This window comes from Molossus molossus, unplaced genomic scaffold, assembly GCF_014108415.1.
Source record: "Molossus molossus isolate mMolMol1 unplaced genomic scaffold, mMolMol1.p scaffold_m16_p_5, whole genome shotgun sequence".
In the NCBI taxonomy this organism is placed as follows: domain Eukaryota; kingdom Metazoa; phylum Chordata; class Mammalia; order Chiroptera; family Molossidae; genus Molossus; species Molossus molossus.
Window position 1 is genome coordinate 61950667 of NW_023425388.1, and position 20742 is coordinate 61971408.

At 45.7% G+C, this 20742-nt stretch overlaps 1 protein-coding gene across 1 annotated transcript in view; it reads right to left on the bottom strand.

Annotated features, from left to right (window-relative positions):
• Positions 1-263: 263 nt before the first annotated feature.
• The window catches only part of KALRN (kalirin RhoGEF kinase), a 593373-nt gene continuing 572894 nt past the window's right edge, over positions 264-20742 (bottom strand). The window contains exons 21-27 of the mRNA XM_036242844.1: positions 20321-20442; positions 19570-19701; positions 17646-17810; positions 15972-16050; positions 8536-8736; positions 2721-2859; positions 264-2147 (exon numbers count right to left, since the gene is read on the bottom strand). Coding sequence (XP_036098737.1) covers positions 1602-2147; positions 2721-2859; positions 8536-8736; positions 15972-16050; positions 17646-17810; positions 19570-19701; positions 20321-20442 — 1384 coding nt within the window. The 3' untranslated portion in view covers positions 264-1601. The remainder of the gene's footprint in view (positions 2148-2720; positions 2860-8535; positions 8737-15971; positions 16051-17645; positions 17811-19569; positions 19702-20320; positions 20443-20742) is intronic.

Here is a 20742-nt window from a genome sequence, read left to right on the forward strand (position 1 = left end):
TTCACTTAGACAGGTTTGTAGTTCTATTTATCCTTCATCCGCTCTCTGCGCTGAGCTGCATGATTTCAATGTCCGCAATCCTACTATAGGATAGAAGCAATGCCATCAAACCTGATTTGGACAAACACGTGAGTTATATTTTTAAAATATTATCTGCATAACTGCAAGTTTCAAAACACATTGTAGAAAACAAAGGGTGGATCATGTACAAACACAAAAATGCTTTCTAAAACAAACAAACAAACAAAACAGAAAACAAACAACATGAAACGCCCAGGTTGAATTGTTTCTCCACTAGCAGAACAAAGGGCAGTTAATAGTCATCTAGCATGGAGAATATACACCAGAAAGCAGCATCGGCCTCAAAGTGCAATTAGTCCTTTTAGTCCCAGGAAATATTGGCGGCTGAGTGGTGGTAGGTATTGCAATCACAGTTAAAACTCAATGCACTATTAAGGTGGTGTATCAAATTGTATTCCATGGCTTCAAAAAGGACTTGGGACCAGGCCTCTACAAGGCCTATATGGCTGCTTCCTTTTGGTGAGCACCCCTTAGCTTCCACGGGGGGTTAGAAGTCAAGGCCTGCTTTCTGAGGACAGCATCCTCCTGCTGAAGAGGACAGCACAATGTGTCGGTACAGAGTTCAGAGGGACTGTAGGAAAGGTTTCTATTTGCCCTTTTGTATGAACCTGTTACATTCGCTATCGATTTCAAACCAAGTGTAGACATGAAAATAGCCCACAACTCTTATTGTATTTGGACTGACTTCCTGGCAGGCTTTCCCACCAGGTGAACTCTGAGCTGCCAGTGAATTTGGGAGTAGCATTTCATATACAGAACCTATGCGAGTCAAATGCCTGTGACTAGAGAAAGGCCTTCTCGTCCTTAGATTGCAAAAGAGTAGCTGCTTTCTCTTAATGCACAGGTTCTGGTAAAAGATTTCTATACAAGACGTACAAAATGCTCTAAAAAACTCGTCATCTAATTGTGCTTAGTTAAAACAATGTAATGCTTCGGTAAATAAAGTACTGTCTTAACTGGAGCACTCGAAGTTACTTATGATTGATTTCATATATATCTCTATATTATAAAACTCTGAAACCTGAACGGGATAGATCTTACTGTATGCGTAGATGTATCCTGTTAAGAAACTATATCTGAGTAATCTAAACCACAATAGTTGGCAAACATGACATCTCTGCTAAATAGAACTTTTGCTTAACATTTCAGCCAAGGTAGAAACCTTTTATGCTCACTACAGTGAGCTGAAGTTTTGCCCAGTTACCCACTCATTTTGGAACGCACAATTAAAATTTTGTAACGGCTAGCATTCTTGTTATCCTTGCCCCTCTTAGTAATACTCTCTGACTTTTCTCCTTTTTGATCTCTTCTGAATGCCCTTCTGGAAAGGCCCCTGGACTTAGGGTGATTTTACTGCTGCTCAGACCCTGAATAACCACTGGCGAAGTTTAAGAGGTACCATCTCTCAATCCAGAGAACTGCGTGGAGTGAAATCATGGAGAGAATTATTTACAGACACATTCAGTCTTGCTTTGGTTCACACCGCAGTTCCATGTGAAACCTCAAGGGCGGGGACATGGCTACATCCCTTGGTTTACCCGGTTGACAATGTAGCTCTTGACATTGGGAACAGGCCGCACGTCGTTCTGATGCTTGCGGCGTTCTATGAAGCACGCCAGGCGGGAGGTGTCCAGAGGGATCTTGGAGTAGCTGCCGTTGTGGGGCTGCAGCCACGGATGCTGTAGGCAGGTGGCTGCTGTGGGCCGCCTCCGGAAGTCTTCCTGCAGGATCACGTTGATGAAGTCTCTGGCGGCATTGCTCACGCCACAGAAGTATTCATGGGGGAAGCTGAAGTCCACCCTGCATACATTGATACACGTCTCCTCTTTGCTCTCATCCAAGAAGGGGGAGACCCCACTGAGCATGACGTAGGTCAGAACCCCAATGCTCCAGATGTCAGTGCCCAGGGACACAGGGATGCCTTGGATCACTTCTGGGGCAGCAAACTCAGGGTTGCCCAGCAGGTGGTGGATGTGGAAGTGGCCTGAGATCTGGACAGCATCCTCCAAGTCGATGAGCTTCACTCGAGGCACTGGGATCCGCAGGTCGATGAGCAGGTTTTCAGGCTGAGGAGACAGACCCAAGGAGGTGGGGAGAAGAGAAGGCAAGTTCAGCTCTCTGTTTTGACTATATGCAGGACCGCACTAGTTCAAACACTGTGCTGCTATATTTTGATAAAGCCTATAGTGACCTCTGCAAAGCAATCAGGCTTCCAACTGAACGAAACTGAGTTTGGGTGGTGCGTCAGAGAAGTCGTTTGACACTGCAGATCATGTCTTCTTAACTACCCCTCACTTCTGCAGTGAATCAAGTAAAGAATAAATTATTCATTTTGGAGAACAGGGGCTTTTTTTTTTGAGCACCATGGAAAAGTTGACATTCATTTGCTTCCTTCTACAAAGTTAGACGTAGTGGTTAAAACCTGCCTACCTTCTCTCACCCCAAATATCATGTGTCATTGTATTCTCATTAACTCACGAATAACACTTTTAAATTGTGTGACAACCTAGTTTCTGTTTAATATTCATAAGGAGTCTAATCTAAGTAAATAAAATGAATTAGAATCAACACCCCTGAAGGGTAATGACTAGCAGGTCGGACTTGGTCATTGCCTTGCAAGGGTTGCTGTTTCTTATTACCTTGATGTCCAGATGTGCAACCCTGCAGTTGTGAAGGTACTGCAGAGCTTCCATGATGTCTCGGATGTAGAAAGCTACCTTTTCTTCCATCAGCTCATCGTGATTCATAAGGTAGTCTAAGAGCCGGCCATCGTCCATCCTGAGAGTAGGGAGGAAAAGGCAAAGGAAAGATGTTTGTAAAGAACAGAGAAATAACACACACACACACACACACACACACACACACATCTGTAAGCTCTTTCCTACTCCCTGTTGTAGAGATCCATGTGGTCATACAGGCATATTTGAGTTAGAGCCTTAAGTTAGTATAATGTTTAGAACTAAAGTAAATAAGCAAGTAAATAAAATTACAGATGTGGTGTGCTGTAAGTTCACTTACGACACATTCTTATTTGGTTAACTTTTTTTTTTAGTCCTCACCCAAGGATATTTTCCCATTTATCTTTAGATAGACTGGGAGGGGAGAGGGAGAGAAAAAGTTTTGAAACATTGATGTGAGAGAGACACACCGACTGATTTCCTCCTCACAACCCTAACCAGGGCCAGGGATAGAATTGCAGTCAAGGTACATGCCCTTGACCGAAATCAAACCTGCAACTTTTTGGTCTGCAGGCCAACACTAACCGCTGAGCCCAACCAGCCAGGGCACATACTGCTTTTATCTGTTAAGTTCCAGTTGGGAAAAAACAGAAAGTAGGCAAAGTTTATCCTTGGCATTCTTGACCCCCTTTTGAATCCTTTGCCTTTTAGCAACTTTCTATTCTTTAGTCTGTGGGCTGACGCTCTAACCTAACCGCTGAGCCTAACCGGCCAGGGATGCAACTTTCTATCCTTAAAAACCATGACTGAGAACAAGGTAGGAGGAGCTGGGTGGACCCTGATTTGAATCTTGATTCTGCCACTTATAGGCTGGGAGTTTAGGGCAAATCATTTAAATTCTCTGTTAGCTGCTGCTTCTTCTTCTTCTTCTTCTTCTTCTTCTTCTTCTTCTTCTTCTTCTTTAATAGTAACTACAGTTTTAATTTTTACACGTTATAATTCACATAGATTTTTTAATTTTTAGAATTTTTTTCTTTTTTATCTTTATTGTTGAATGTATTACAGATGTTCCTCATTTTTCCCCCACTGACCCCCTCCTCCCCACTCCCGCCCCCCTCCCGCCTTTTCCCACACTATTGTCTGTGTCCATTGGTTATGCATATAAGTTCTTTGGTTTATTTCTTCCCACCCCCCCAACCCCTTTCCCTTTGAAGTTTGTCAGTCTAGCAATGAATTTGTACTTCTTAATCTCTTCACCTTTTTCACCCATTCCCCCAAACCCCCTCCCAACTGGCAACCAACAAAATGTTCTCTGTATCTATGAGAATGTTTCTGCTCTGCCTGTTCATTTTATTTGTAGATTCAATTGTTGATAGATATGTATATATTGCCATTTTGTTTGTTCATATATTTTATCTTTTTCTTCAAAAAGACCCTTCATCATTTCATATAATAACGGTTTGGTGGTGATGAACTCCTTTAGCTTTTCCTTGTCTGGGAAAGTCTTTATATGGCCATCAATTCTAAATGACAGTTTTACAGGATAGACTAATCTTGGTTGTAGGTTCTTGCTTTTCATTACTCTGAATATTTCTTGCCACTCCCTTCTGGCCTGCAAAGTTTCTTTTGAGAAATCAGCTGACAGTCTTTTTTTTTTTATCCTCACCCGAGGACATTTTCCCATTTTTTGTTCAGATAGAGTGGGAGGGAGAGAGAGAGAAACATCGATGTAAAAGGGACACATCGAGTGGCTGCTACCTGCATGACCCAACCAGGGCGGGGGACAAACTGCAACTGAGGTATGTGCCCTTAGCGGGAACCGAACCCAGGTCTCTCTGGACCGCAGGCCGACACTCTAATCGCTGAGCCAAACCGGCTATGGCGGTTACTTCATCTTTAAAGTGGGAATAACAGCAATTCAATAATGCCCACCTTCATTATGAGGAATGTGCAAGGATCCAGTGGGACAATGAGGCCTTTATGCATAATTGGTAACAATAGTAAGTGCTCAATAAATGTCAACTGCTTTCAGGGACCCTGTGCCCTCTTTAGCAAGCAGTGACCAGATGTCAGGCACTTATCCTCTATTGTGCCCCGCCTGTTAAAGGCACATCCCCGGGAAACGCCCAGGCAGAGGCGCTTGAGCAAGAGTCAGAAACTACTTTCAAGCACAGCTGAACCTCCCCTGGCCAGCTTCCATTCTCTCCTCTAGTTCCTTCCTTCCCACTGGCCTCTTCTGCTTTCCTTGACAGGAGCAAAGGTTGGGACCGATGAAGACCTTGCCTTCCGTCCTCTGACCCTGCCAGTGGTGGGTGAGTGGTGAGTGTGGGGTGAAGTAGTACTGGGCCGTGTGAGGCACCCCCCGGGAGCACTTAAGGAAGAAATAAACAGTAGCACTGCTCTGAAATCCGAAAGTCTCAGCTACCAAGTTCACGCGTAGAGCCGTTGGATAATGCAGATGCCCAGGCTCCACCACAGACTAGAGTCAGGACCTCAGCTGTCTGCTTCAGCTGCCTGGTAGAGAAAAGCTCTGTTGGTGATTTGGATCGCCCCAGGAAGGGAGACCCACAGTCATGGTGTAACCAAGATTTAGCACAGGAACTGCCTCACAAATCTTCCCTGACACTTGAGTCCAAACAAGTACCTTTCTATGTTCTCACAGTAACCCTCTCCAAAATATGCGTTTACCATGCTATATTGAAACCACTCATTTCGCTATTGGTCTTCCTCATTGTATGTATAGCTCCTCAAGGGCAAGAACTACTTTTTTTAAATCCTCACCTGAGGACATTTTTGCATTTATTTTCAGATAGAGCAGAAGGAAGAGAGGGATGAAGAGAGAGAGAGAAACATCGATGTGAGAGAGACACATCGACTGGCTGCCACCCACACGACCCCAAACGGGGCAGGGAGAAACCACAACCGAGGTACGTGCCCCTGGTGGGAACCAAACCCAGCTCTCTCTGGTCCGCGGGCCCACGCTCTAACTGCTGAGCCAAATTGGCCAGGGCTCAAGAACTACTGTTTTCATCTTTGTTCCTTCCTCCCCGGCCCAGGTCTACACAGGGGCTGGCACATAGTAAGTGCCCAGGAAATGTTAATAAACTAGTTCAATCCAATATTCGTCTAATTTAATCCCCGCCACATCTCTGAGAAGTGGGAATAATTCTTCAGACTTCACAGATGAGGACCCTGAGGTCCAGGAAGCCACATCCACTGCCCACACCACAGAGCTGGGAGTGGAGCCCAGTCTCTTCCTTCCAAGGATGCTTCCGTCCACTGCACCAAGAGCCTGGCAATGAACACCCCCCCCCACCCCGCGAGTGGTGATCTGCAGGTCTGGAGGGCAGAGGTTTGGGGTGCTGTGCCACCTTGGCATGCGAGTGATAATACCTTACATTGGAAGTATGGTCAAGTAGAACATGTCACTTGTAAACAAAGATAATTCACTAGCAACAGAAGTCACCTGTTCAGCCAGGAGACTCCAAACAGGCAGGCGAGGCTCTGGAAGGCTGTTTGTAGATGTGTTTGTGAAGTCCACAGTGACAGTCTGCCAGTGACCACACTGCGGTGTGGATAGCACAGAAGGAGTACAAATACTGACAGCGTTGGGGTTGTCTCCTCATGTTTCTTTTCAACCACGTTAAAAGTTCAGCCTAGCCCTGGCCAGTTTGGCTCAGCGGTTAGAGCGTCAGCTTGTGGTCCAGAGAGTCCCAGGTTCAGTTCCCGCTAAGGGCACGTACCTCGGCTGCAGTTTGTCCCCAGCCCTGGTTGGTCGTGCGGGTGGCAGCCACTCGATGTGTCCCTTTCACGTCGATGTTTCTCTCTCTCTCTCTCTTCCTCTCTCTCCCTCCCACTCTATCTGAACAAAAAATGGGAAAATGTCCTCGGGTGAGGATAAAAAAAAAAAAAGTTCAGCCTAAATTGCCTGGCTGGTGTGGCTCGGTGGTTGAGTGTCGACCCATGCACCAAGAAGTCACTGGTTCTATTCCCGGTCAGGGCACATGTCCAGGTTGTGGGCCCAATCCCCAGTGGGGGGCGTGCAGGAGGCAGCCAATCAATGTTCTTTCTTATTCGATGTTCTCTCTCATCGATGTTTCTATCTCTCTCTCCCTCTACCTTTCTTTCTCTCTAGAATCAATTAAAAAAAAAAAAAAATCAGCCCTGGCTGGTTTGGCTCTGCAATTAGAGCATCGGCCCACAGTCCAGAGAGACCCGGGTTCGGTTCCTGCTAAGGGCACGTATCTCAGTTGCAGTTTGTCTCCAGCCCGGGTTGGGGTCGTGTGGGTGGCAACCAGTCGATGTGTCTCTCTCACATGATGTTTCTCTCTCTCTCTCTCTCATTCTATGCAAAAATGTCCTTGAGTGAGGATAAAAAAAAAAAAAAGAAAAAGAAAAAAAATTCAGCCTAAGATTTTTGCATTTTGGCTTTCTTTCTTTTTTTTCTTTTAATCACAAATAAATTTATGATAAGTTACTTCTTCAAAGACCCCATACCCATACAGCTAGTCCAGCAATTTTAAGCATTTTTCCTTTCAAACTAATGACTAAAATCCTGCAGCACACCAAAAAATACATTTTTTTGTCCATTTAACACACACACAAAATAGGTATAATTTTAAAAAATCGTTTTTCTTTATTGATTTTAGAGAGAGAGGAAGGTAGAGGGAGAGAGAGATAGAAACATCGATGACGATTGGCTGCCTCCTGCATGCCCCCCACTGGGAATCTGGCCCACAACCTGGGCATGTGCCCTGACTGGGAATTGAACCGGTGACCTCTTGGTGCATGGGTCGATGCTCAACCATTGAGTCACACCAGCCGGGGAAAAATAGGTATAATTTTGATTGATTTATACCGGGCGGCTATTGTTGTGTTTGTTGGCTGTTGTCATTTTTTTATTTGACAATCTAAGGAGAAAGATGTTAGTGCCCTTGACTAAATAGTCAGGTACCGCATGTTTTGAAAATTCCTGCGGCACATGGGTTGAAAAGCAACGAGCTAGACTAACAAGCACACGAGAGCAAGACTAAAGGGACGGTTGAAAGCTGTGAGTGGAGGTTTCTCTACTCAGGAGGGGTTCACACAGAGCCCTACACAGCACTGGCCTTCCGGCAGATGTCTGCCTTCTCTCCAGGCCCAGGCCTCATCAGCACCCATGTGACAACATTTCTCTGAGGGCTCAGCAGTCTGAGAATACTTTCTTTAGCCTCTGTCCACTCTCTCTCAACCACCAAGCATGTTCTCTGTCCTCAGCTTGGGGAGTGGTGAGGAGGATGTGACCGTACTTTACTTGATGTATTCTGGGGCCAAGTATGTGGGTGCCTGAGTCGCAGAGAATCTGCAGTGAGTGAAATGTTTTGAAGATAGTTTCCACCCTAGCAGGAATCTCTTGCATGGTGGACAGGGGATGCGATGGTGTGGATCAGTGCAAGACCCCCGTCTTTCATTTCAACTCCACCCTGTCCCTAAGCCTGTCGTCAATGACCCTTTCCTAAACTTCCAGCTCAAGAGTCTGTAATACAAAGGAAATGAACACTGGAGTGAGAGAGATGTCCCAGCTTTTCTGATTCTTAGTTTTACGGAGTTAGTTTTAAGGTGCTTCCTTATTCTTGGTTTTCTAATCTACGAAATGGGAATAACATTTTTGTAAACTGAAGGGCAGAGTGCAGGTGACACAGAGCACTTTGTAAACTGTAAGACCCTGTATTCAATGTAACCGCCCAGAAGCAACCCAAACAGCTGGGGACCCCCTCAGAGAGACACCTGTACTTACAGTTCCAAAATCAGGATGTAGGACGTGGGAGACTCATAGGTGTCGTGGAGGGTGATGTACTGTGGGTGCTGCAGGTGCTGGAGGAGGGCAGCCTCGTGGGCAGCCTGGTCTTTTCTCTTCATTTTTTTGCTAACGAACTTCACGGCGACATCTTTGCGGGTGGCTTTGTGAATGCACTTCTTCACTATGGAGAAACGGCCTCTGGAGAACAAAGGGGAGCAAGCATTTGTCAAGATTCTTTCATCATTTTTTAATTTTATCCGAGGATGTGTGACATTCTCTCCGAAGTGGTCAGATAGTAACATTTTATTAGGAATTCCATTTTCCTGTAACAGTAGCTGCCCCACCCCTCAGGCAGAGGAAGACGCCCCAGACCCCCAGTGGATGCTCAAACCTCAGACAGTACTGAACCCTGTATACACCATGTTTTTTCCTATACACACACACACCTTGCCGCTTAAAGGAAGCACTTTATGGCTTCTTTCTGGTGTATCTGAATTGCCAGCATCACTACTCTTGTGCTTTGGGGACATTATTAAGTAAAATAAGCATCCCTTGAACACAAGCACTGTGACACCTCGATAACTGATCTGACAACCGAGATGGCTACTAAGTGACTAATGGGCAGGGAGTGTCCACCACGTGGAGACGCTGGACAAAGGGATGATTCATGGCCCAGGTGGGACGGAACGGGATGGTGCGAGATCTCATCGAGCCGTTCAAATCAGCGCACAATTTAAAACTTAAAAATTGTTTATCTCTGAAATTTTCCATCTGATATTTTCAGACCATAGTTGACCACGGGTAACTGAAATTGTGGGAAGTGAAACTATGGATAAGGGGTTACAACGTGAAACTACTGTATTTTTAATTATAATGTTATTCAGAAACACTATTTTTTCCTGCTTTAGCATTTTAGGATTCTTTGAGATGCAAGAAAATGAACCAATAGCATTTTTTAGTCAATATATTCTTCTGTCATTTTGAACATCAACCAGAGGTTCAGTTTTCTTTTCAAAACAAAATATATTTCTATAAAATACAATAACAACAGTAACAATGTTAAAGAAGAAGGAACTCTACTTATGATAATTTCAAAACCATTTTTAAGGAGGCACTTTTCATTTAATTTTATATTTATTATCTTTTTATTATGGAAAGTTTCTAATATACACGGCAGCAGATAGGATGCTACAGATGTTTTATGCACCTAGCAGCCAGCTTCAATAATTACCAACATTTTGCTAATCTTGTGTCATCGATTCCTTTCCTGCCCCTGCTTTTGTTTTGGAAGTGTTTTAAGCAAAATCCAGATACACAATTTTACTCATGAATACTTCAGTTTGTGTCTTTACTTGACAAGGGCATTTAACAAGGATATAACCACCATTCTATTTTTACATCTAACAAAATTAACTGCACCCAAAATAAACAAAATGTTACCAGACTCAGCAGCAGTCCTACGGAAGGTTGCAAGAGAGTGAAATAGAAGCAGGGTGGGGAGCTGATCATCAGGAGAAGCAGAGAAAGGGAGGGTCAAAGAGGTGACAAGCCTGTGCCATCCAGGCCTGTCCATGAGGTGCCCTAACCCACGAACTGAGGAGTGAATGGTCTGAAGGGCGGTTCCTTCCCATCGCAGAAACGGACACACAGACACCATGACCATGACCAAGACTGTCCAGCTGACTCCTTGCCCTGGCTCTGTGCTCACCAAGCAACTTCGGATAAGTGTTTTTTGTTATAGATTTCCCCCAGAAAGAGACTGTGCTAATCAGTAAAACAAGTATCAAATATTAATTGAGTGCCTATGATATACCAGACATCCTTCTTGGCATAGTGAACATCATAAATCAATACACTGTCATTCTGGTTTTTAACAGCACTTTCTTGTGAGTTTGATTATTAGAAATCAGTCCTTCCAGAGGACTTTTCAATGCCGAGGATAGATCTGAACTCCGTGGCCATGTCAAAGTACTGCCACCTTAATTTTTTAAAAAAAATTTTTATTCCTCACCTGAGGATATTTTTTAAATTTATTATCAGATAGATAATTTATTAAGGCGAGAGAGACAGAGAGAAATATTGATGTGATAGAGCCACATCAACTGGTTGCCTCCCGCATGACCCCACCGGGGCCGGAGACGAACTACAACCAAGGCACGTGCCCTTGACCAGAATCAAACCTGAGACTCATCGGTCCACGGGCCAATGCCCTAACCACTGAGCAAACCGACCTGCCACCTTAATTTTTATGTGTATTTGTCAAGTTATGCATCCCCATGGTTTAAAGTCATTTAGCTTTACAAGATTTGTTATTAAAAATAATAGTATCCATCATCCCACCCATCCCCATTTGTCCTCCCCTAGAGGCAGTTGTGTAATAGTTTTAGCTGATTGTTTAGGTATTTACTTCCAAATATATTAAGTTTTGTGTGACTACTTGACTTTTTTCAGTTTTAGTTATCTGTTGACATCCCACTATGAAAGATGAGAGTTCAGTCTCTTTCCTCCTTCTATCTCTACCACATAGCCACTTTTTTCTTTTTTTAATCCTGACCCAAGGATATTTTTCCATTTATCTTCAGATAAAATTAGGGGGAGGAAGGGAGGGAGAGAGAGAGAGAAACATGGAGAGAATTAGTCTCTTGCTGAGAGAGACACATCGGTTGGTTGCTTCCTGCATGACCCTGACCAGGGCCAGGGATCAAACCACAACCAAGGTATGTGCCCTTGCCTGGAATTGAACCCGTGACCCTTTGGTCTATGGGCCAACGCTCTAACCACTGAGCAAGACTGGCCAGGGCAACACATAGCCACTTTTCCCATCCCCTCTCCAACAGAATTATACTGCAGTCAATGATTAGTATTCACATTCTTGGAACTACGTCAGTGCTATTCACAACTGACCCTCTGGTACATGGGAATATCTTTCCTTTTTGCGGTAGAACGCATTCTTCATTCATTTCTGACAAAGTGTGCAGGGAGGTACGTTGTCTGAGACGTCATATCTCAAAGGTGCTTATCCTCCATATACACTTGGTTGCTGGTTTAGCTGAGTATAATTCTAGGTGGAAACAATGTATTTACAGTTTTGAAGGAATTAGTCTCTTGCTGTCTAACTTCTAGTGTAATGATGACGTTAACTGTCCATGTCCGGAGCATTATCCTTCCTAATCTTTTGTGTGTGTCCCCTATAGGAACCCTTAGCGCTCTCCTCACTGAGATCTCCCCACATTCTTTGGCTCCTGTGGGCCCCTTTTTGAAATACTTCTGGCCAGAAAGACGGGATCCCCTCAAAGCTTCAGCTTCCTGCATCACCAGACAGTTCTCACGGATGCCCCTGGGGTAAACCAGCCAGAGAAAGAGGCGCACAAGGGAATTTCCCTCCTCTCTTCAGTTCAGAGGAACCCTTTTCCCTGCCTTTTGGCCTGAAGGATGGGTTTCTCTTGGAGTATTTCCTCTCTGTGCATGCCAACCAGTGTCCTGATTTGCCCACCCTTAGGGCAAAGGAGAAAAGAACAAACCGAAAACTCACAGCCACTGTATTTGTCTTTTGTCAAGTTTTGACTTCTTTCCCCAATCTCCCTGTTTTTCTCCCAGAATTCTCAAGTGGTTGCTTTTTGCATTTTTTCCTGGTATCTGGTTGTAATCAGTGGGAGAGAAAGACTGCAATGGGCTTATTCCATCTTAGTATCGGAAGTGGGCTCATTTTAAGAATTGGGGACTAAGGAGCTATTGGAAAGCTCTGAGTGTGGATAAGAGCTGCGGCCCTCAGCGCCCAGCGTGCGCATGGCCTCATAATCGCCCTGGTGGAGGCCGGTTCTGCGGCTCTCAGCTGTGCTGGGGTCCCTGGGAACAGAGGCACCTGCTGTGCTCTTTCCAGAGAGCACATGGCTAACCTCTCCTGGATGGAGGACAACCACACAGCTGCCGATGCCGATCCCAGCCGCGACTTCCTCCCGCAGAGTTCAGCCAGCCCTTCCCACGTCAGCATCCTTTGTACCGACCTCCAGAGGCTCTGGGTGCGGGGAGCCTGGGCCTTTAGGGAATTCCGCTTAAGTTTAATGGTTCCCACTTGACCCCACGGCTGACTTCTCTCAGGTTTCCCAGGTCATTTGCCACCCTTTCAATCTCTTTTTCTGCTTCTAATAGTTCATCGTTGTTGTCTCTTCTCCTAAAGTGCTCGTCCCTATGTGCCTGCTTTAAAATGTCTTTTTGGTGAAGTGTCAGGAGGGAGTGAAAGTAGGTGCCATCCCTACCTGGAGCTTGGCACTGCTACCCTTCGGATCCCGTACAGGCCCCAGTCAGCAGTCCCTGGGCAACTGTCTGGCTCTTAAACTGCACTGGTGCTTGTTTGTTTCTGGTTAATATGCCATGCTCAGGGGCTCTTTGCTTCTATAGATGGGCTAGAGGAGTGAAGATACTTCTCTTTGTACCACAATTTTTATAATATTCAGTTACCAGAAAGCTATTTTTTTAAATCCTCACCCAAGGATATTTTTCTATTTATCTTCAGATAGAGTAGGAGGGAGGGAGAGAGAGGGAGAGAAAGAGAGAGACATTGACTGGTTGCCTCCCACACGACCCCAACCAGGGCTGGGGAAGAACTGCAACTGAGGTACGTGCCCTTGACCAGAATCGAACCCATGACTCATTGGTCCATGGGCCGATGTTCTAACCACTGAGTCGAACCAGCCGGGGCCCAGAAAGGTATTTTTATTTACTTTTTGTTTCTTTTTTTTTTGTTAATTAATTTTTGTTACAGATGTTTCTCCTTCCCCCCCCACTGATTCCCCCCTCCCCCTCCCTCCCTGTCCTGTCCCCAGTTTGTTGTCCATGTCCACTGTTCATGCATACATGCATATAAGTTCTGTGGTTTATCTCTCCCCCACCACCCTCTCTTCGGGGGATTGTCAGTCTGTACCCCACTTCCACGTCTCTGGGACTACCCCATTCCTCAGACTGTTATGTTCATTATATTCCACAAATAAGTGAGATCATATGATACTTGTCTTTCTCTGTTTGGCTTGTTTCACTTAGGATGATACTTTCCAGCTCCCTCCATGTAGTCTCAAAAGATAAGAGATCTTTCTTTCTTACAGCTGCGTAGTACTCCATTGTGTATATGTACCACAGCTTGTTTATCCATTCGTCTACTGATGGACACTTGGGCTGTTTCCAGATCTTAACTATTGTAAATAGTGCTGCTACAAACATGGGGGTACATATGTTCTTTCTGATTGGTGTTTCAGGGTTCTTAGGGTATATTCCTAGAAGTGGGATCACTGGGTCAAATGGAAGTTCAATTTCAGAAAGGTATTTTTAACAAGCTAGTCATGTACGTTTAGAATTCCAGGTTTAGGTGTGATGGAGAAGTTGGCTCACATCTATGGCCCTGGCACAGATATCTTTCATGTGATTCATGTAAGTACCTAATGTTGATTTCCATTCTATTAACATACAGCATGCTTAGAGGATCTTCTGAAAACATGAGGAGTATGTTAGGGATAGAGGAAAAGTTTTAGGTTGTCGGAGATGTGATTTTTGAAAAACCACCGATTGCTTTGAACAGATCAGAAAATTGATCTCCCCTTTGGGAAATATCAAAACATCCATCTCTTCTAGTTAAAACATGCCTCAGCTGATAAGCAGGAAATTTATATCTTGGGAGGAATTAACAGGGCAACCAGGTGACGGGACCAGTTTGACCTGCTCATGATTAGGGTCACATCTAGCTTCACAAATGTCAGTATTACGGAGCAAACTAGATCTCAGCCTCTACAGTTTATTTCTGACAAAAATCACTGTGATGCAGAACAACATGTACTAGTGATCAGACTCAGGTTCTGAGGCGGCCGCCGGGGCTGGCATCCTGGCTCCAGGTGACCAGCTGTGGGACCTCCAGGAAGTGACTTAGTCCCCTGAGACTGAGTTTCCACTTACTGGAAGTCTACTCAAACACTGTCACAGTGTTGGAAGGATTAGACTACGTAACTTGTGTATAATATCTGCACAGTATCTGGAACACTGCAGATACTCAATAAGCATCGTCATCGTCATCAACATCACAAATTCCCATCGGCCTCTTGTCTGCACAGAGAGACAGGAAGGTAGAGCTGAAGTTGTGTTTTGGCGACCGGTGCTGTAGTGCAAGGCAGTGGTTGACACTGTGACTGCTGCCTATAGATGGGAATGACAAGCATTCTGGCTCTCCCTACAACCTGTCACAGTCACCCCACTTAGGACATTGTATGCTTCATTGAAAGGCATCGGTCAGAGATGGAGATGATGCTAATGGCTCATTGTTAGTGGGTGCTCCAGGGTGGGTGGGTGACCTCTAAGATCCACTACCCACATTTTCGCTTAGACCACCTGGAGGCTAATGCACACACAGGGACAAACCCTCTTTTTGTTCTTTTCCATCAACTATTTTAACTATTTTGTGGGACAGGTGATACATTTTTTTCATTATTCTGTTAAAAGTCATATTTTTATCCTTTTTTTTTTGAGGACACACTTTTCTAACCAAACTACAGCGAGAAAGAGAGGGAGAAAGTGTGTGTGTGTGTGTGTGTGTGTGTGTGTGTGTAGGGGGACTGGACTGTCCACAAAACAATGGGTTTGACACATGACCATCCAAAGAGACCTGTAGCAAACAGTTAGTGATTATACACTCTTCTCAGGAACACATGGAATGTTTAACAAAAACTGACCACATACTACTCATAAAGACGTCCCAACAAAAATCAAAGAATGAGCCCTGGTCAGGTTGCTAAGTGGTTAGAGCATCAGCCTGCGGTCCAGAGAGACCCGGGTTCAGTTCCCTCTAAGGGCATGTACCTCGGTTGCAGTTTGTCCCAGGCCCTGGTTGGTCGTGTGGGTGAGCCACTCAATGTGTTCCTTGCATGTCGATGTTTCTCTCTCTCTTCCTCTCTCTCCCTCCCACTCTCTCTGAACAAAAAATGGAAAAATGTCCTCGGGTGAGGATAAAAAAAAAAAAATCAAAGAATCAGTATCATATAGACCTAATTCTTCAACCACAATGAATCAGTAACAAAAAGATAATTTTAAAAAATTTCATACATTTAGAAATTTAAAATCATTTCTATTACCATTGGATCAAAGGAAAAAAATCATAGGTGCAGGAAAAATACTCAGAACTGAATGATGATAAAAAAAAATGCTATATATCACCTGAGGAGATGTACCTAAAATTGTACTTTAAAGAAAAGATTGAGCCTTAAATTCTTATATTAGCAAAGAAGAAAGCCTGAGAGCCGATGAGTGACGCCTCCAACTTAAGTCAGGCAGAGAACAATAGAAAATGCACATATGTGTTCTAATTTTTTCTTTAGAGAGAACGCACTTAGTAAGAGAAACAAACAACAAAAAAGCGAGTCATTACTTTGCTGGGGAACAGAAAATGGGGCCATTACCTTCCAATTTCATTCAGCTCAGTATAAGCTGAATCGAAATTTTCCTTCCAAGAAATGGTGGCACCATCAGCAGCAGCATCTTAGGAAGAGAGAGAATCCGTTTAGGAGATTGAGAAAGTCGTGGAAGAACGAAAAGGTTAACAGAAAGCTCCGGCCTCACCTCAAAGCAACTCTCAGGACCAAATACAGAGTCTAACTCGGTGGGAAAATGCCACAATCCTCTGACACGTTCTTTTAAAAAGTATCTTCCAAGAGGAAACTGACATGCCATGCGGACCCCCTCCCTGTGCCATCCACATCGACACAGGGACACCCAGGGGCAGTCGGGAATGGGACTTGCAGATATTTTACAAATCAATATTTGGTAGAAAAGATGAAAAGGGCGAGCGGACACCATGCTGAAGGCCTAGCAAAGTCGTGAGGACCAGGGCTGTGGGGAGGACACAGCACAGAGGGTCGGGGATGAGTACGAGGTCAGGAAAGGACAAACAGAAGGAGTGTGCTCAATACACCCTAAAAGCTGCTCTTTCTCACCCCGCTGTTCTCAGGCATTAATGAGCTCATCCCCTATATTGAATGATTTAGCTGAACCCAAAATGCACGCCTGAGTAGAATCTTTGCAGCATTTCCTTGTATGATGTGTTAGTTCCCCGGCAATGGTTTACACACGTGTGAGCATGCACGCTAAGAGGTGTTTGTGTTGTCTCTGGGGACCAGGGCCCGCGAGGAGCAAAGAGCAAGGTTTCCCAGTGAGTCCCAGGCCCACGGAACAACAGCCTTTGGGAGGGAACTGAGCAGTGGGAGTGGGGTGGGCAATGACCCACGAAGGGGCTGGGGAGCAGTTTCGGCTTCAGCTGGGGGTGGAGCTGTAGTCTGAGACCCCAGTAGGTTTCCTGTTTAGACTCTGGGATTCCCTTAACCCAAAGAGACACAGATTCACTGCCTTTTCAGTATAATGACCTCCTCTCTCCACCCCAACACGCACAGTCCACTCCCCGGCACTGCCCCAAACCCCACTCTCGAAGATTTCTTTAGGCTAACAAGTTTCTCCTCTTTCAAAATGTCCTTGGGACCAAGGTGGCTTGGTGAGATAGTGACCAGGTGGGCAAAGTGAGAGCCTCGTTTGTAAAATACTCATGTGTAGCTAGTTATATGCGTAAATTAGCTAATTATTCAGCACATCCACCCACAAATGTATCCACATTGAGAAAAGATGTTCTGGGAGGGTGGGGGGTGGGGAAATGATCTAATCCTTCAGCCAGGTGCTTCTCTCCCCATTTTATACTGGTGAGTGGGGAAGTGAGGTACGCTTGTGCCTGGCAGGGGTTCCCAGAGGAGAGGAGGATTTGGTGTGCCTGTCTTAGAAGAGGGGCAGGTAGCATCCATGTGACCCACGACGTCTGCCTGCCCCTCTGTTCCTGGAGACTCACGGTGCCCAGGGAGCCTGGCGGCCCAGGGTAAACATGGGTGCTCCCAGACCCTGAAATCCACTTGATGGAAACACCCTTGACTAGGCCTCTGAACTGTTACTTGACTGAAACCACTGAGCAAATCCAGGCCACCTGCTGCATGGTGGCTGCCAGGCCAGTCGACAGACAGTGCCAGTAGGTGTGTGACAGCTGGCTGGGCTCCTGGCCTGTACTGACTGGGGTCCCGGGCGTGGCTGGGACTCACCGTATTCTGGAAGTCGGACGAACTCCGAGGGCTCGCTGGGAAGGCTGATCCCCCAGGGGTTACTGGCACTGACTCTGAACTGATAAGGGCTCCCGGGACTGAGGTCTTCAATGACAAGGTAAGTGTCCAAGGTCGAAGCTACAGACTGCTGCCAGGCCTGGGAACCTAGCACACGATTTCCGAGGAGAGAGAAGAGAAAAAGCCAGAGGGACATTGTTTCAAAGACCTTCAGCAAACAAAGAAAGGGAAATTGACACATTCCATTCAAAGGACAGTTGTGGTCACTGTGTCAGGCTCTGCAAGCCTCCAGGCCCACTGTGGCAGATCTGGGTTCAATTTCCTAAGTGACTGAATATATCACAAGGGGTATGGAAGTGTTGGCCTGTCGATTCTGTTCATTTCAAATGTGCACATGTGAGTGAGAAAACACATAGATCATACAGAAGTTACAGAGGACCATGGGCAAATTCTCAATGAGGCCAGAAAACAAAGTAACAACAACGAGACGATATGCCTTTGGAAATGGCTTTTTTTTTTTTTTTTGGACGTGCCCCTAGCGGGAACCGAACCCGAGACTCTCTGGTCCGCAGGCCGACGCTCCAACCGCTGAGCCAAACTGGCCAGGGCTGCCTTTGGAAATGGAAATAGAGCAGAACTGATGCACTGAGCACTACATAGTGTGAAGACTGTAGAAGGCCTCCTCACATAACTCTCATTCACTTTCTCACCTAAATCACAGAAATCCTACAAGGTCAGGAGCATTCACCTACTTTACAGGTGAAGAAACGAGACTTGGAGAGGTCAGATGATTTTCTCAAGACAGATGAATAATGCTGAGGTTGATACACTGTGTGAAATGTGCCTGTCAGCTCAGCACGAACGCCTTGGTGCTGAGTTGGGAGACACAAGGGTGAACAGCCTAAGAAAGACGCGGAAACAGCTTTAGAACTGCACAGGGCCTGTTCAGCAGGAGTAAAAAGAGTTAACATAAGAAGAGTGATGGGAGGTAGGGTAAAATGCATGATTTTGGTTCTGGGTTCAATTCCACTGTATGGTTCAGAGATGTGATATTAATAATCAGCTACCTGTCAGCTTCTTATTTTATCGAATTCTTCTTGATAAGCAGGTGTCAGCTCAGTTGTTTACAACTGCTGAAGAAATATATGCACTTTTAGCATGTAAATGTAACAAATAAAAAATGGAACAATTTGCCCTGGTCGGTTTGGTTCAGCGGTTTGAGCGTCGGCCTGCGGTCCAGAGAGACCCGGGTTCAGTTCCTGCTAAGGGTGCATACCTCAGTTGTAGTTTGTCCCCAGCCCTGGTTGGGTCGTGTGGGTGGCAGCCACTCAATGTGTCCCTTTCACGTCGATGTTTCTCTCTCTCTCTCTCTTTCCTCTCCCTCCCTCCCACTCTATCTGAACAAAAAATGGAAAAATGTCCTCGGGTGAGGATAAAAAAAAAAAAAAATGGAACAATTTGTTACAAAGTTACTATACATAGTGATCTCTACCTTTTATCTGGGTGGGGGTGGGGTAAGACTCTGCTCCTGCTCCCCTACTTGTTACTCTGGAAGAAGGATCATGAATTAACAAACTAGAGACCTGGGTTCTGACTTCAGCCTGGGGCTTCTTAATTTTCTTTAGGCCTTAGCCTCCTGGTCTGTAGAACGGGCCTGACCATCTCCGTCTGGGTCACTGGGCCTATTAAGTAGGGAAGTGCACTTTGAAACACCTGCCATGAGTCATCATTGTGTCGAAAACCACTACTGGGTGTTGGAGATTCCAGAGGCACTGCAGTCCCCACTGAGGCCTCTGTGCTGAGGGGAGGACACAAGAGGAACAGCTGACCAAAGGCACAGAGACCAATAGCCTCATGGCTCTGACAGCCTTCTTTACCAGGAAGAGAAGACGAACAGATGGCCCACCTTCCTCTCTGTACTCCACGGTGTAACCAGAGATGGTGCAGTTTCCCGTGCTGGATGGGGGCAGCCAGCGGAGAATCACCGACGTGCAGCTTCTCTCCTGGGCAATGGGGCGGTTGGGGGCCGCTGGAACACCTGTGAGGACAGAGATGCGGGCCAAGTGCCGTTTCTGCAGAACTCGGCATCTTACACCAAGGTTGAACATCACCTGGGAAACGTTACCTAACCTGCATCTCAGATTCTTCCTATGATCTTTTCCACCGAGTGGCATACTTGGGAGATACACCTTGCTGTCAGAAATTCTTCACTGGGCTAAGTACTGACCACGGCAGATAAAGCTGGTCAGGAGGTGTAGCGTAGGCCACAGACAGCTTAGTGAAAATTCGTTCTCTTCTCGTTTGCTAGAACTTTACTTTGGGATTTTCACAGTGGAACCCCCCCCCCCCACCGCCCAGGTCTCAGTGAGCCCTGGTAACACCCACAGAAAATGACTAACACAAACTCATAGAGACAGAAAGTAGAGTGGTAGCTGCCACGGGCTGGGGCAGGGAGGGCTGGGGTACAGAGATTCGGTTATGAGATCAAGTGAGTTCTGGAGGCTGTTTGCACATCAGTGTGAATGTATGTCACACCACTGAACTGTGCACCTACAATTGGTTAAGACAGTAAGTTTTATGTTACGGGTGTCTGACGACCATAAAAGTAAATATTTTTTAAAAGCATGAAAAATGTTTAACTATAAAAGGGTCTGTACCTTGCACTTTAACCGTAGCAGACGTTGAAGCGCTCCCGTGGTCATTGGTCGCTATGCACGTGTAAATCCCGCTGTCTTGGGGCATCAGGTTGCAGATCTTCAGGGTGACTTCTCCCGAGTCACTAGGGACACCAAAAGGACGCCTTCAGACTCCAGTAATGAGACAACTGACTGGTGAAGGGCAGGCACCCGCTGTGCTGAACTGACTCCCTAGGCCCACGGTCTAGTTCGGTTGTGTTACACACTGTGGGTGATCACCTTGTCTCTCTCCACTCATGTCCTTATGGGGGAGAAGTTCTTGCCATGCCCGTCTCCCAGTTTGTTGTATATGAGGGACAGGGATAGAAAGAGTAAAAGGCGGTAGGAATTAGAACATGGTTTGGAACCTATGAGGCCCGATGAAAGCTCTGGCCCACAGTATT